General features: G+C 43.4%; 1 protein-coding gene across 10 annotated transcripts in view; it reads left to right on the top strand.

Annotated features, from left to right (window-relative positions):
• Positions 1 to 17,489, top strand: part of magi1b (membrane associated guanylate kinase, WW and PDZ domain containing 1b) — a 139,709-nt gene that overhangs the window by 105,844 nt on the left and 16,376 nt on the right. For 5 of the 10 annotated variants that reach the window (XM_040159361.1, XM_040159357.1, XM_040159362.1 and 2 more), the window contains exons 13-17: positions 10,083 to 10,114; positions 10,587 to 10,631; positions 12,518 to 12,764; positions 16,559 to 16,650; positions 17,145 to 17,337. In XM_040159361.1, the coding sequence (XP_040015295.1) occupies positions 10,083 to 10,114; positions 10,587 to 10,631; positions 12,518 to 12,764; positions 16,559 to 16,650; positions 17,145 to 17,337 (609 nt within the window). The remainder of the gene's footprint in view (positions 1 to 10,082; positions 10,115 to 10,586; positions 10,632 to 12,517; positions 12,765 to 16,558; positions 16,651 to 17,144; positions 17,338 to 17,489) is intronic. The other 5 variants (XM_040159363.1, XM_040159367.1, XM_040159366.1 and 2 more) reach the window with 3 other exon arrangements.

Below are 17,489 nucleotides of genomic sequence, written 5' to 3'. Positions count from 1 at the left end.
GGTGCAAAGTTATATGGCAGTTTCTGATTTATGTGCCCATATGCTGAAGTACTGCAAAAGAGAACAAACCTTTCCCAGGAATCTGCTTGATGATGTTGACAAAAAATAATAGGCTTCTGCCTTACAGGCTGTTCTAGCTCACAGAGAGGTCTTTTATTGACACACATATTTATTTATTCATGTAAATAGAGGTTGGAAGAAAAAAGTGATTGCAAAGAAGGAAAGATAGAGGGATAATTATGGTAGGGAAGGAGAAAAGGAGCCGCAGAGAAAGTTGAAATAACATTTCAGGTCGTAGCTGAAAGTGAACTGGGAAGAGAGAGTGAGATGTTTTCACTGAATAGCATCGACAGTCAGAACATTACGGCTGCCTTGAAATGGAAAGAAGGCAGAGAGAAGGAAAAGTTAAAAAGGGGAGATGGAGGTACTATGAAAAGAAAGGTAAACACAGGAAACTCATGTTTAGTTGGCATTTCAGGTCAGAGAGTCTGAATATTCCCCTTTTTTTTCCAGTCTGTCACACATTTAGCTTCTCTCTTTGCCCAAGTTCTTCTGCACTCCTCTCTGTTTCTGTTTGCTCTGTGCTTTGCTCGTTAAAAACATGTCTAGTGTATTTTGGGCTTTTAGTGTACACCCCTGCTAGAGTCACTTTAAAGATGCAACCAATTGTGCTGGTGTGCATATTATCCACCCAACTGCTTTTCTGGCTTGGTGTGAGCTGAATCCTGTGACATTTTGCTGTTGACATACATTTTCAGTGTTAGCTGGTCAATGACAGTGCTGCCAAAAAAGAGTGCCAGCATGTGAATGCTGCTTTTGAACCTGCACCACCCGGCTTTTGTCATGGCTTCTGATTGAAAATCACAGACACACAGAAGCACTAAGTGGAAACAAAGCAACTGTGAATGGAGGATACAACTGAAATGATTGAATTTCGGTGTTTTCCCTCCAATCCCCCTCAGACTCACAGACCTCCAGAGCTCTAAACGCGCTGTGCGATACAAGTAATTGGACCATTTTCTCCATCAGACTGTCCCTAGCTTGCTTTGGGGCTTTTAATTCAAATAACTAAACGGTTTTTTGCATATGTGTGTCTGTGTGCACACACGTAGTTATATTCTCAGTAGGGTTAAGTGCTCAGAGCTGCTAAGGGAAATTGGTCAGATGAATGGCAGCCAAGTTACATTGTAGTCTCACAATGAGTCTGTATCTTTCTGTCTGTCTTTTTCTCTACATGTGTGAATTCACCTCAATTTGTGTCTCTCTCTTTCTCCATTCTGTTACATTCTCTTTTTGTCTCCCTTTTTGACACACTCACACTCCAAACATACATACACCACACCACACCAAACCGTTCCACTCCCCGCTCTCTGGCTTTTGCTAATGAGCATTTTTTCATCATGCTAGTGTACACAAGCCCATAAAGTGATAGAGTGTCATCATGGGCAAGGGCTTAATTGGCTGTCAATAAAACAGAAGGCAGTTTAGTTGGGCTTGTGTGAACGCAGTGACTGGCTTTGATCGCCACAGACAGGCAGATAAGACTGTGATAGAAGGAATGGCACTGAGCTAAAACACAAAGACATGGATGATGATAATGCATATGGAAGATTTTAATGTTTTATGGTTGGTTTTTTACCATTTACAGTTTGATATGAAGGCTGCCAGTAAGCTGAGAAGCATACAACAGAGGAAATTAATATGAAAGCCAATTTAGTCTTTATTATAACGGCACCTGCCTTCCTGGTACTTCATGCACATTAATAGTATGAAAGAACAAAATGTGCTCAGTGCACATCTCCCATTTGCACATTTAAGCACCAAGTGCTAGGTACTATATGTTTTACAAAGAACCTTTCTGCTGAAGAGTCTGATGACTCTAACATTACAACACAGCCAGTAATTAGAGAAAGTACAAATTGGAGTAGTGCAGTGTGTCAACATATTTTCTTGATTTCTCCTGGCTGCGTATCAATCCTCCATATTTTTTCGGTACCAACCGAACGATCCGTAGCACGGAGAATCTTAAACTGTGTTTTATTTAGGCAAAGATCTCGTATAGCTGCTTCTGTTCAGACAACATCTGTTTGGCTTCTTTTGTTGAACGAATAAAAAGCTATTGCAGAAAAATATGTTTATATTCCTCAAAGCAAGGTATCAAAAAAGGGATTGGTTTGGTACTGGTAGCCAAAGTGCTATCATATTGATATACTAGTATTGAAAAATTTCTAATAATACCCAGTCCTGTCTAGCATCCAGACATGGATTGTACATATGCTGGAATTTGTTGAAAAACCAAAATGATATTTGATCTCGAGCTGCAACTAACAATTATTTATATTATCTATTAATCAATTTCTTCGATTAATTGATTAATTGTTTAATTTTTTTGTCTATAAAATGTCATTAACAAGTAAAAAATGTCATCACACTTTCCCAGAGTCAAAGAGGACATCTTCAGATGTCTAAAAGCCCAATAGATTCCATTTATAGGGATTTAAAACTGACAAAAAGCAGCAAATACTCACATTGGGGAAGCTGAAACCAGAGAATGACTGGTATTTGTGCTTGATAAATGACTAAAGCAGTAATTAATTAATAAGATAGTTGATGATTAATTTCCTGACTCCTGGACTAACTGATTAATTAACTAATTGTTTCAGCACTAATTTTGTCTAGATCTAATTACCAATAATATATACAGTATGACCAAATAAAAGTCGTTCAGATAGCCGCTAACCGACATTATAAAGAAGTAAAATAAATAATTAATTTTAGACCCTCTAAGTGAATAAATCAGTTGAAGAAAAAAAACAGATACCAGGAGTGTGTGTACCGGTGTGTCCTTCAGATTTCCCCATGTTGAATCGTGAATTTGTTTACACCGTACATTTTCTTACGTGTCAATGCCCTGCTCACACTAAACCATTCACATGCCATATGTGTTGCCATATACACACAGTCGGACTCCTGAGAACATAAACCAAGGTTCCAGATACAGTGCCTTCACTCTCCCACTCATACTCTCTTCACCGCTCTCTCACTCCAGCTAGCTCCACCAAGCAGCAAGGCACACTGGCCTCTAATTGGGGTCCTGATGTCAGCTTTGCTTATCATATACATACATCTTTTTCTCTCTTGTGCTCTCTTTTACTCTCACTCTCCTTCCATTCATCAAGGATCTCTTTTTCCCTGAGCAAACACCGGTTGTGCATGTACACACACACACACACACACACACACACACACACACACACACATACACACAGTTGGTCTAACAGTCATCCATCCAATTATAGACTCCGTGCAGTAAGACCCTGGTACAATCTTAATTGGTTGAGATCCATCCCTCCGCCCCCCTTTTCTGTGTCTGTTCCCCCACTGCCAGTATGTAGATTCACACCCGCTCGCCCACATCAAGATGGAAGCCAATCCCTGAGGAACGGTGCACAAAGACACGCACTCGTTAAGAAGGCTGTGCGCAACAGTGCCCCCTCAACCCAATCCCACTACCTCTCTCACAGTGTGTGTGTGTGTGTGTGAGCACGTGCGCACGTCAACTTGCGTGAAAATGTGAACGTTTGTTTTCATTCCAGCAACAGTGTGCTGAATGCTGGGGGTAGAAAATGCGATTCCGCTATGTGAATCTCTTTCAAGGTTTTTTGCTCTCATCATCCTTATGACCAAGCTGCATTAGCTGTGAATGATCTTTTTTGACCCTTTTTGGTCAAGTTAAAACATACAGAGGAGGAACCAGCCACAGGCCAAAGTGTCAGGTTGTCAGACTTTGACAGTGTTTCATGGGTTAAACACGCAAGACACAGTGGTTGTAGACATTCTGTACCCTGCAATGTACTGCCTATACGCACATGGGCACGATTTTTTTTACTTCAATCAAGTCTGTGTTTCATGATACATCGTTCTTTCATTTGTTTAATTATACTGCTCTTATGTGCTCATTTCCCCCTGCCTGTCTTCTCCTGCTCCCACTGATGCAATGACATAATTCATTTTGGCCCCTGATGTCTTGCTGGAGCACAGATGCTAATTTCCTCTCCCATGTTCCCTTTAAAAAAGATGTAAATGTTACAGGGTAATGGGGATGCATACAACTGCTGTACAGCTTTGTGTCAGTGAAAACTGGTTTGGGTGTAGAATTTCTGGAACACAGCCTCTCAGTAGCCCAGCAGCTCATGTCAGTAGTAAGCTATAGAAAAATGAAGCCCATATGTCTCAGCTTAGATGCAAAGCTGTGCTCTATTCTTTTTTTTTTTCTTTTTTCTTTTTTTTACCTGTTTGTAAGGCCAGGCATGTGCTGTGATTAACGCAACAACTGCCTGTAGCCATGTGCAGGAATTGGAAGGATAGATGGCTGCAGTGGACGAAGGGAGAGGAAGAGACGGATGGATGGATGGATGTCTGAGGATCAGAGAGATGATGAAAGAGCAACAGGAAAAAAAAACCATATTGCTCCGTTCTCTCTCTCTTTTTTCTTATCTCTCCTGACACTTCATGACTCATCAATCAGCGGTGACACATTAGTCCCTGCTAGGCCATCAAGCCCCGCACTCCTCCTATCTAACAATTAGAGATGTAGCCAGTGGACAGATAAACGGCAGGTGGAGGAACTAACTCAGGCATGTGTTTTTGATATACCCCTCCACTGCATAGTTACTTCCTTTATCTCCCCTTCAATAAATGGGAAGCTAAATACCGAAAGACGTGTCCGAGACCTCACATTATCTGCATGACTACGTGGAAAACTCTTAAGAACATCATCTAAAAAGCATCCATAGTGTTAACGCACAAGACATCGTAGATCTTCTAGTTTATGGTTGTTTGCGTTTCCCTTCATTGCCTTTAAGTGCAGTTTGAAGGATATGTATTTTCCCCTCGAAGACATACAGGAGGTTGGAATGTGTGTTTTCCTTTGTGAGTGAGAGTGAAATCACCAAGTGGATCACTGTTACACAAGCTACCTCTTATTGGCATAATGGTCGACAACAGCTCTGACAGGTTGTAAAAGCCTCCTGTCAAAAAGCACTCCACGGACAGGCCCACCATCAGGGGGGTCAAAGGCTACAGACGACCCTGGCCCAATGGCCATGGGGGCCCGTGCAAAGGTCATGCAAAGGTCTACAGTTAACTCTTCAGTGGGATCAAGTACGACAATTTACTTACTGACTTATATCCCTGACAATACAGTTTATATGTATTTACATATAAATATAGGGTGAAAACACATTTCAACATATCAGCTTCTCAGCTGATACCTCAGTCCTGCATTATTGTGAAAATGATGCAGTTGAAACACTTGGCCAGTCAGATGTCTCTCTCCCTCCCTTTCTTTCAAAGACTCAAAAGGGCTCATCCTGCCGAGGCAAAAAGACAGCCTGGACCAGAGGTGTCAGAAAACAGAGTACCTAGAAACTTAAGAAAACACATGTGGGAAAGCTGAACAGTCCAACCAGTGTGACTAGCTATCCAGTTCGTTTTGAATATTTCCAGGCTTCTACCAGTGCTGCTGAAACAGCAAGGGAGGGTCAGGAAGGGACAGCTGTAGATAATAAAGAGAGAGACGCAGGAGAGGCGGAGGAGGACAGCAGCCATTATGCTGCTATGGGAAAGCCAGCTAGGGCAGAAGCAACAGGTGAGATTGACAGCAAACACAGAGATAGAGACCCCCCCCCCCTTCACCGGACCGTGTTGGTGATGCTGGGGGGGTGCAGATGAGGGGTCCAATTTGGAAAATGTTGTGCCCCTGTCCATAATTCCTAATAGCTGGCCTGTCCACGGCTCATTGTTCTTTGAAGACACACACTTAGAGGCACGAACATAATTACATAACCCATAACCCACATAAACAAACTCACAGTTAATGGCATGCACATTCATAAGGCCCATATAATGTCGACAGCCTTGTACACATCCATTAGAAAGAGATAAACGTTGATGATGGCTCCGTGCACAGACCAAAGCAGAAAATCAATTCCGTGTATAGGCAGGAAGCGTTGTATTTTTGCCCACTTCGCATAAAAAATTCTGCTGACTGCACGTTCCAGTGACACCATAACGAACAGTATTGCAGTCCTGAAAAGCAACGATGGGGGAGCAGCCTGCCTGCTAGGTGCCCACGATTCACCTCCACTCGTTTTTGTCTTGCTGGAGGCTTGAGCCGGTGAATCACTGCTTGTTGCACAGGGACAAGGTGAGCGCCCCTCTCTCCCTCACCCCCCACAATTCCCCATGTCTTCACACCTCCATAGCTATTGGGCAAGCCTTAAATCTCCACCATTGCACCATCTTTTGTTTCCATGACAATGCTCTGCAGATAATGTGCGCTGGGGTCTCCTCTGGGTGGATGTGTGCATTTGTGGGAGGAGGGGATTTCACCCCTGCTTTTTTTAAAAGCTATGGAAGGCACAATAGAGGGGGAAAAGCACTCCATGGCTTTTAGATAATAAAGCAACATGGCATTCATTGCAAGAAAAAGTGATTTTTTTTTTTACGCAACTTTTTGCATGCATGCTCTGCCTGGTCATCTTATCTGGTTATCTATTTAGTCACATCGTTATGCTCCTCTGTCACATTTCATTTAACTGTTTACACAGACGGATAGAGGAACCTAAATAAAGCTGTGCTCTGCAGGGTTGTCAAATCCAGGCTGCTGATGTACACAGCTGATGTGAGCCTTTCGTTCCTTCACTGTACGGCGGAGAGCAGCTCACCACAACAGCCGTTGCTGGGAGACCGTCTGTCAGTTCCCCACGGTCACCAGGCACTGTCGCCACGGTGACAGATGGACCTGCCTGTTGGAAGCCATCACTCCCAGTCGCGATCTACCAATAGGAACACATACACACACACGTTGTGGACAGACAACATAATCTGCTTAGTAATGGCTTCCGTTTAGTGCCTGCTGTGCTGCCAGGTTGGTGCAACAGTTCCTATCTGTAGAGGGAAACTGTACAGCATGTTCAGCGGAGGGTGCAGTGCTTCATGTCGACCTGTACACAGTTCAGCAGAATACAATTGATCCAAGCCATAAGTCCTTTGACTGCAGTTTGTTGCTGAATTCATCTTTTCAGTGCACAAAACTGTGTGTCACAGCTTTCAGATGTGTAGATGCATTTATTCCACTACACGTTATTTCCAGAGTTTGCAAAAGAGTCCACCCGGTGTTGGAATTTAACCAGCTGTATTACTTTCACACAGAGGAAAAAGAAGTCGCTAAAATTCACAAAGTTTTTCCCCAGGCAGTGAAACAAGATTACTGTTATTCTGTCAAGCTCAATGAATTATTTTTTACTTCAATCCTCAAATATACTGGATACCTAATTATCTTGGCTTCATTGGAATTCATAGTAATCTGGTGATATATCATTAATCATAAAAAACAGATATTATACAAATTACGTGCCCTGTAGGTTAAATAGCCCATCATTATTCACTGTTACTGCCACAAATGGTAAGATTTAGTAAGCAGAATAAAAGGAGCTGGGGCAGGGCAGTCTGTTATTTGAGAGCTGCAGGCACAGAGGATTTAGTCAGTGTGAGGGCCAGGCCAGATCGCCCACCCATCCAAAACTGCTCTTTCCTCCCTCTTGTATGTAATTAGCACTAGAGGTTGGCCCAAACATCCACAATACCTTTTGATCTTGGAGCTTCAAACACACTTTAACACATGACACACACACACACACACACACATGTGCGCGCACACACACACACACACAAAAACCCATAGAGCTGCCTCTGCCTACCCATGTAATTGTGACCTTTGCACAGCTGTGTTTTCACTGTTTTTATTTGTTTTAAGGTTGCAACTGGTGATTATTTTCATTATCAATTATCTGTCAGTTATTTTTTGAATTAATAGAATAATTGTTCAGTCTATTAAACATCACAAATGTAGCCATGATAAATACCCAAGAATCAAAATCCAAATAATTAGTTTACAAAGAAAAGAAAAGAAAACTCTCACAATAAAGAAGCTGAGACTTGGGAATGTTTGGCATTTTTGCCTAAAAAATTATGTAAACGATAAATCGCTCATCAAAAAAAACAACAACACACCTCTAACTCGTTCAGTCACACTGCTTGTAGAGTAAAAAACATACAGTTTACAAGGTTAAATAGAAAATGTACTGTACATTATGAAGAGCTGAATCGACCTACATTCGAATTTGTTTATTGATTGCCAGGGTGTATCTGTTTTGTGTATCAGCGTGTCTGATGTAAAACGGAGGAGAGAGAGCCAGCTGAGAGACACTGACTGACAGCAGCAGCCGATCATTTGCAGTGGATAGATGAATAGTAATCAAAATGCCAGCCTGTCACTTTGACTGACAGCATGCTTACCTCAAGACTGAAGTATGCATACACATCTGATTTAGGAGATTGCTGCACGCCCCTGAATGAATGATTCCTATTGATTGGAACAAGGTGAAAAGGGGAGTGGAGAGAGATGAGGGGAAGGAGGAGGGGGGGGAGTAGAGGAAGGAGAGAAGAAAAAAGCTACCGACGCACCACAGTTGGAGCTGTCAGCTGTGAATGAACCCAGATGTCTGAGAGATAAAGAAGATAAGTGTGTGTGTGTGTGTGTGTGTGTGTGTGTGTGTGTGTGTGTGTGTGTGTGTGTGTGTGTGTGTGTGTGTGTGTGTGTGTGTGTGTGTGTGTGTAAGATCTTATCGTCTCAGTTTCCCTAAAGGATTGACACACAATAGTGGCCCATTTTCTTGGATCAGACATCGCCTAGTCTCACTCGTGCTTTACTTGTGGTACACACCCACTATTGTATGTCAGAGGTGTGTGTGTGGTTCATACTCCACTCACTGTTGAATTTGGAATATTATAGAGGTAAATACACACAACCGGTCCTACAGTTTCTCTTTGTTTCATGCATTCCTTCTCCCGTTCTCATTTCCATAACTTCATACAACTGTTTATTTCATGCAGAGCCGAGGAAGGGAGGGGGTGAGGGCAGTGATGTGCTTAAGGAGCAAATTTCCCTGACTAGATCCAGGCTGTGTTAACATTTTAGTCCTCTGTCACTCTTTCTTTGTGTGCTTGTTTGTGATAATAGTATTTCTGCAGTCATATCTTTGGTCACTGCTCACTCACACAGAAACCTGACTGTCACACCTTAAGCACACTTTGATCTGTGTCAGGAGCACTACACAAAGCCGTCTGATGCCCATGTGTTTTGTGTGTGCAGCTGCATGGGTGTTTACCAGCATGTGGGGGTGGGAGGAAGGCTGAGATGGAGGGGGGAGAGGAAGAAGAGGGAGGGAGGGTGATGATGCTGAGGGTAGAAAAGGGAGGGAGGACAGTGTGCGGTGAGGTGAGAGAGAGAGAAAGGGAAAAAAAGGAAAAGACAGCAGGAAAGGGAGATACGGGGAGGACGCGCCAACTGCCTATAGATGCTGGAGCCTTCGACAGCGGAGCGCAGCGCTCAGCGGACACAGGAAGATGGTCTCAGTAAGAGGGGAACTGACGGTTGCCTATAATTTAATGTTCAGTATCTTGGACTCCTTCTCCATGGGTAATGCTACGGCCAGGAACTCCAGAGCACAGCTCGCTTTTCTCCTTTTCACTCCTCTCTCTTTATTCTCCAGATTAGTTGTTCTCCAGGATTCTGTCCCTTCTTCTTAACTCTCACTTTCCTCCCTCAAACACACACTCACTCGCATGCGTGCGCGGACGTCGGGTAGCTAGGGTCTAGCGAGCGCTGGGTTAGCCCTTGGGGCTGGCCCCACTCTTCCGCTGCACCAGTCAAGCCAAGCGCTGGCCGCGGCAGTGATGCAGATAGATCGCACTGCCTGCTCCCCCCCCTCCCCTCCCTTCCGCCTCAAACACCAGCCGCGGATGGGCGAGCAAGGGAACCAAAGCCGGGAAAGAGAGGAAAGGGGGGGAGAAGGAGACGAGGGTTAGATCAGCACTGTTATGACATTGTTTTGGAGTCTTCGTTGCCTGTTTTTTTTTTTTCCTTTCTTCTTTTTTTTTCAACGTGGACTACACACTATAACTCCATTGGTAACCTTCTCCCTTTATCTTTTTCCCTTCTCTGTCTGGCTTCACAGGGGTGGCACCTGCAAAGAAGAGCCCGAAACTGGTAAGTAGTTGTTTTTTTATATATTTATCTCCTTTCCCTGCCATCCATCACTCTTATCCTTTATCTACATGTGGCAGAGGAATATTCAGCTCACTCTCACTGCCTCTCCCCTCCTGCCTCATCCCCAACTCCCCTGTTTAAAGTGTAACTTGTGCTGATGTCGTGGGTCTGTTTGTAGACATGGGATGTTGGGCTGTGCGGGGGTGGATCCCTGTAGCTTCACATCAGTCCCCCTCCTCTTTGGCGGGGGCTGGGACGAGGGCTGGGATGAGGGGCTTTGATGCACCGCGTGAGCTGGGTTGCTAACACGCTGATGATCGCGTCGTACTGGGTGCTAAGCTTGCACTGTGAGGGCTGAATCTATGATCACAGCTGAGAGACGGCCTCATCCTGTGATATATCTGCTACATAAATGGAGGGACCCTGTTGACTGTTTGTGACTGAACGTGTGTTTGTCAATTTTGTTTTGCAGGATGATTTTGAGCTGGCTCCTCCATACAGAGATTACACTAGGAGGGTATGTGATGTCATGTAGATTGGGTGAAAGTTTTGGGGAATGAGGTGTGGTGGTATCGGTGCTTTGTAGATGATAATGGTGATGGTATGACATTCTTATATGAGATGACTGAGGTGATGGATAAGTTGAGAATGATGATGATGTTACTGTATGATGTTTTAACATTATGTTTGGTTGTATGAGGCTGTTTATTTGCAACAAAACAAACTAAAGAGGACAGCTAATTCTGCGATGCATCAAGGTGGTGAAGTCTGGCCTGCTGGTGGCAAACCAGGACTGAGCTGAGTCTTGGGGAAGCAGCAAGGATTTGTTTTCATTGCCCCAGCCCCTCCTCCCTCCCTCCTTCCCATCTTCTGTCTCCTTAATAAGTTATTGGAGTAGGAGAAACCAATGTATTCAACCAGTCCCGGAGCACAGAGGGAGAACACAGTGACTGCAGAAGGTCAAATCTAATAGATCCATCGAGAACAAAAAAATTTTTTTCAATTGTAATCGGAATAGGATTTGGACTTTGGAGAGAAACAAGACATAATGCTAACTTATTGGCTAATGAAGTCGCCATTTTTTTGGTGGAATGAAAGTGACCCAAAAATCATTTTGCAGCCAATGGGAAGCATCACCCTTGAGGTCTGACTTTAGCACAAAACAAGGCCTGTATTTGTGACTAATTATGTGAATCTATTGATTTTTACTTCACCACACAATACATGAGTGAGGTTAGACGCATCACACTGGTAGAGTAAGCACTCCAGCTGGAGCCACAGCTCTGACTTAATATTTGCTAAAGCATCAAGCTTATTTTATGTCTAACAAGGATGATGAATATAAACATGAATTGCAGAGGTGTAGGAGGCTGATTCAGGGAGTAATGAGTCTGAATTTATTGAAGACATGGCTGCACTTTGAAGGCCAAACACTTGGATATTTGAGAACAGATGATCCACTTGCCTCAGCCCCTTCATGGTGTATTTTTGTCCACCACATCTGAAGCACTGGGACGTCACATGATGTGAAGAGACTGAAATGCTGTCATTTTCTCTTACTGTCTTAAAATATCTGCCTTTCTTTCTCATGCTCTGTCTGTAACCCTTTCACATCACTGGTTTCTTTTTGAAGTCTTTACAGCAGTGCAAACTCTGCAAACAAATGGTGAAGATGTGACTGTAAAGAAAGACATCGTGACAAGGGTCATGGAGAGGATTTTTAGTTTTGCACTGTACTTGCACTTGAGCTCAGGACTGTGTGGGCTTTACCCTACTCAAGTACCGCTCCCCTCAAATCCTCGAGCAGGCGCTTAAGTGCCCGTGTTATTGAAGGGCCAATGACGATTTATGAGGAGTTTTACATTTCTGGCTACACCAGTAAAATCCTCCCTTCGTTTCAAACCCCACAAGTGCTTTACTCACTGTGAATATCTCTACACATGCAGCAGGGGATGCAGTGTCTTGTTAATACATTCCACTCTGTTAAACAAAAGGAATAGGCAATGTACCCTCGTAAGTTGAGCCGCAGTTTTTTTTCCTCCCACAGTTGAATGACTTAATCATGAGAGACCATTGAGGTCTTTTCTGCCTGTGTTTGTTGAAAGAATTCTCTGTATAAAACAGCTTGATTATTCTTGGTGTTGAATGAAGTAGCAGCACAACAATGGTTGACGTTATACATTCATAGAATCTGTTTTACTTTTATCCGAAGTAGCAGCAATCTTTAATCTTTTTGAACCCTAATCGAACACCACAACCCTGATTCCCCTTTTCTTTCCAACTGCTGAGCCTGCAATAACCTTTTTTTTGTCTCTAACTGACCGTCAGCTCCGAGTTCAGCTTCCTTGCTCCTCCACAGCTGACTTTCAAAAGTCAAATGATATCGATCTGCTTCTCCAACAGCAGTTATCAAGGAAGGACAGTCAGAACAGCTCCCAGCATAGCGTTTCCAGCCACCGGAGCACCCACACAGACTCGCCTGTACACCCTTCCCTGGCACCCCCTCTCAGCGAGAACGCAGCTCCCCCACCCCCCTCTCAGCCCCTGCCAGGCCTGCCTCCCCAGGACTCTCCAGCAGACGGGACCATCCAGAGAAAACCGGACCCCTTTAAGATCTGGGCCCAGTCCAGGAGCATGTATGAAAGTAGGCGTAAGTACATTAATTTTTGGTGGTGGTTGGATATGGGCTGCATGGGACTGTTGGCTCGGGGGAGACCCTTGGTGTGTTAAAATGGTACCGCATGTTTGGAGCAACATTTTGGGATGGGAGATACTGTAAGTCTTGTGAATGTAAGTAACTGGTTTAAATTCTCAAACAAAAGCAAAAATGACCGTATCTTTTCTTGAGCTCTTGTTCAGTTTCTGGAGAGGGATGTGGTCTCAATTTGGTGCTTGGGGTGTTTTATGTGGACTCATGTGAAGTCCTGCAGTAAGCCATACTTAAATGAGGATTGAAATGTTCAGTGTTTGTTGAAAGTGTTTGTTAGAGAAGTGTGGATTCAACTGTGTGGCCATTTTGGAGAATGTGTTTTATAGTGCTGTTGAACTGTATTTTATACAGAGTGGTGTTCCAGTTATTCAGCCTACCCTCATTGATATAAATGGGGTGGACAAAATATTAAAACCACCTGTCAATATTATGAAATAAAGCACCACAAACTACAGCCTCCATACAGCGCCTCTCTAAAGTTTAAACAAAAATTGAACATTATAACCTTCAAGAAGGTAGGATGTATTGCAGGACTGTTGCATTAGACTACATTAGTTTTAGCTAGGTGTACCTAGTAAACTTGCAGCTGAGTGTATATACTGTTAAAATGAAAATAGTCTAAACCAATTCAAATAAAACTAATGATGGAAATAGCATTGTAGGATGTAAATTAATTTTTTTAAATGTTTAATTAACAAATAGTTAAGCATTTTGCGAAATACACTTTTACATTGTCCTGAGAGATTGATAACACTCATATCTGTAAACCTACTACCAGCAGGGGATTAGCTTAGCCTAGTTTAGCTTACACAACTAGCAGGGTAGCCTGGCTTTGTTTTTACAAACAAACAAGATACACCATGTTAATTAGTAAAATTTAGCTTTAAAGCTGGTAGGTAGATTATTTTTACTTTGGACTTGGCCAGGCTAGCTGTTTCCCCTTGCTTCCGGTCTTTGTGATAAACTGAACTAATCACTTGCTGGCTCTTGCTTTATATTTATCATAAAGACATCTCAGCAAATCTCAGCAATCAAGTGAATTAACACATTTCCCAAAATGTCAAGTTTTATTAAAGCAGATATTCAAAACTACAGCTTTAGCTTTGATTTTATTGTCATTTCCTATCAGTATAAGCAGCAGAAGACTCCCACATGATCTTGGTTCCGTCCATTAATAGCTACTAGATGCCCCTTTGGTCCAGTTGTTGACACTGGCACCATTGACAACCTTTTACACTAGACTTCCCTAAGGAGACACATGGGTGTATAATTAGCAGCTATAGTGGAGTAGATGTCAGCAAATTGTATATCCCCCTCCTTCTTGTCTAGCCTTGCCAAAGCAAGGGATAGCTCTAATTAAAAAGAATAACCCTCAGATCCACTGTCAAATTACAAAAAAAAAAAAAAAACAGAAGAGGAGAGGAGAAAAAAACAGGAGTCTGCAAGGGCTGAGAGACCCTAACATCTAATCACTTTCCCAGGTGCCACTTGTCAAGGATTTTCATGATTTAGATTCCTATGAAGAAGAAAGTGAAAAAAGGGGCTGAGCGTGGGCTAGTAGTGTAGACGTCTGTTGGCAAGCTACTGTGAAGGGCTGAGAGGATAATAGTGCTTGATTTAAAAAGGAAATAAAGAATAGCGATGGAGAGTGGAAGAAAGCAAGACCAAGGGGGAGATTATGTCTATATACCTGTCTTAAGGTGATGGAGTCTTAACAGGGGTTTTCTAAATTTCCTGAGCCAGTTTGCTCAGGTCAAATAGGAAGACATGCAGAGCACAAAAGATAATGAAATACAAGTGACTTAGAAACACATAAATGGGACGTGAAAGAAAAATGTTAGGATAAGAGAAAGGTCAAGCATTGGGAGATCAAGGGATTCTGAGGTACGAGAAAGGACAAACACAGAAAATGACAGGGAGGACAGCTGACCTGTAACATCAGGTGGAAATCCTCCACTTCCTCACGCTGTATTGAGCTCTCGTCCTAAAATCCTGCAGTATGCACCCCACAGGGCTCAAGCCTTGGCTACGGCACAGACATTTCTCTACACAACATTTGCAGTGATGAAAAATTTCTGCTAGGATCAAGGCCTTCATACACAATGTGGTGAAAGATTTCCCTTTGCAGAAAAGTCCCCTTAAAAACTCGTTCACCGTTAAAACAGAAGCCAGAGAGGATAGGGAACTAGCTTGTGCTTTATTGGCCTTCGTTTTGATTTTTGTCTGGTTATAACATGATCCCACTTTAATTCCCTCACTCTTTGAACCATCTATGCTTGTAATTTGCAGTCTTCACTCATAGCTCTGCACAGGTCTGTCCTCTGTAAAATATTGATCCGTTCACGCCCAGTTGCCTCACTGTGGAGATCACTTATGGCTCTATTAATCGACATTAGTAGGGTGTAACTGTGCAGTTGACCCTCCCGAGTGCAGGTGCAGATTGGGACAGTTAGCCTATGACTCTTCCTCTCCCAGTTCCTCCACAGTTACATTGTGATAGATTGAAAGAGATAGCGGCACTCCGCAGGGATTTTAACTGTTGACTGAAGGAACAGATTGGTAGCAGGCTGCTTATGCCTTCTGCTGCCCTGCCGCCGCTTAGTGACTTTAGTGGCCTTGGCAGCAGCGGCCTGTGCTGGTGCAAAAGGAAATCTCTTCGGGAGTTTGCCCAGAGGTGCGTGTTTGTCAGCCAGTACAACACAGCTGTTACCATTCAAATGCATGCACATTCATGCATATGTGAATAAATATACACATACTTAAAGCAAGAATGCTCGTGTGTACACCAGGATGAGGCCACACACATACACACTCCTTCCGTCTCTCCCCAGGCTCCCAGTAATCCCCCTGAGGCTCCCCTCATCTCCACTGCTACATGAACCATGAGCTATCAGTCACTGCAGTGCAATGCTTCTTTTATAGCACGGCACCTTTCTAGTGACTAGGCAGCACACACGCACACACACACACACACACACACACACGCTTCTTTCTGTTGTGGATGGGAGTGGACTGTGAACCATCCATACTCAGACCCTCTGCTCAATAATATATAGCCCATTCCAGTATGTAATAGCACCTCCGTTGGGTGGGAAGTGCTCTCGAATGTAGGCAAGAGGGGAAATGGAGTGGCATGTCACACATCACCTCATAAAAGAAACAGTGTAGTCCATTCGAATAGTAATGTCCAGTCTGTGCAAGTGTCGCTGAAAATGGTTTAAAAAGCTAAAAGAAAATAAAACTCTGCTATTTCAGACGTCAGTGGGGAGTTTTAGCCTGACCATTTCTAATTATGGAACCAATGAATGAGGGCGGCCTGTCTTGCTCTTGATAGTTTATTTAAGCTCTATACCTGTGCTCTTAACCCAAAATAGATCCTATTTCATCTTTAGATGGATCGCTTGTTTGTTCTTTCCCCAGAGCCCCCAGACAGATTGTTTGTTCAAAATGCTGTCTTAGTGACAAAGCTCAGAAAAGCTGGGAGGACGATTAGAGAAGAAGATGGTTCGATGCCTTGAGAGCAGTGGGTGCGTCCATTATGGCCGTTTTTATGCAGCCCTCTTTATGACAAAGCTAGAGCATGAACGTTTTGACTGAAGGAGAAACTAAATGTCTAATGGCATGCTAGTGCTGAATTCCTCTTGTACTGGTGCAGGCACAGGAACTCCCATGGGCTTTGCTGTTAGAATTAATACAGAAATGATAATGATATTTTGTTGTCTGTTGTTTTACAGTGCCAGACTTCCAGGAGCAGGACATTTTCCTATGGAGGAAGGACACAGGATTCGGCTTCAGGATCCTCGGAGGCAACGAGCCAGGAGAGCCGGTGGGTCTCTCACAAGATTCAGAAACCTGTATGATGAAAAGGACGCTATATTCCCAGAGCTATTCAGAGCAGCATCTACAGCGTTTCTCTGTTTTTCTGTTTCTCTTCCTCCTGTGTAGCTTCTGTGTTGGACTCAAATTCAGATCGGTGATTTCGACAACCCAGTTCCTCTTTGATCTGGCCAACCTAGCCTCAATCAGTCAAAAAAAACCCCAAAACATCTATTTTGCACACACACCACTTTTTTCATTTCTTTTTAAAGAGGCAAAGCTGTTTGTTCTTGTTCACTGGTCTGCAAGGCGTTTTTTGAGGGGAATAAAATAATGATTTACTGTAGAGCTTGGCTTGGGTGACTACTGTAGCAGGCTGGAAAGAAGAGTAAAGACGTAATAGGGAGGTTTAAATTGCAGCAGACATGCATGCCAACTTTGTAGCTGCTATGAAAAATAGGATGCCTTTGAATGATAATGCTTTCTTCTTTGGTTGTATTATAGATCTACATTGGCCACATAGTGAAGTATGGTGCTGCAGACGAGGATGGACGCCTGCGGTCTGGCGATGAGCTGATATGCGTAGACGGCACAGCGGTGGTGGGCAAGTCGCACCAACTGGTGGTGCAACTGATGCAGCAGGCGGCCAAGCAGGGCCACGTCAACCTCACTGTGCGACGCAAAACCAGCTACGTCGGTAAGAAGGAAGAGTGATCAAGATGCGGGAGCAGCCTAGCTTGATAAATAGCTGCTGACAGGACCAGAAAAGTCAATGTTCAACCTCTCCAATAGCGGTTTAATATATTTCTGTTGGTTCAAAAACTTGTTCAGGGCTTGTGAATTATGGCA

The sequence above is a fragment of the Xiphias gladius genome, chromosome 21 (genome assembly GCF_016859285.1).
Source record: "Xiphias gladius isolate SHS-SW01 ecotype Sanya breed wild chromosome 21, ASM1685928v1, whole genome shotgun sequence".
NCBI lineage: Eukaryota > Metazoa > Chordata > Actinopteri > Istiophoriformes > Xiphiidae > Xiphias > Xiphias gladius.
Note: the sequence above shows the minus strand (reverse complement) of the source record. Positions and strands in the feature narration are given on the sequence as shown.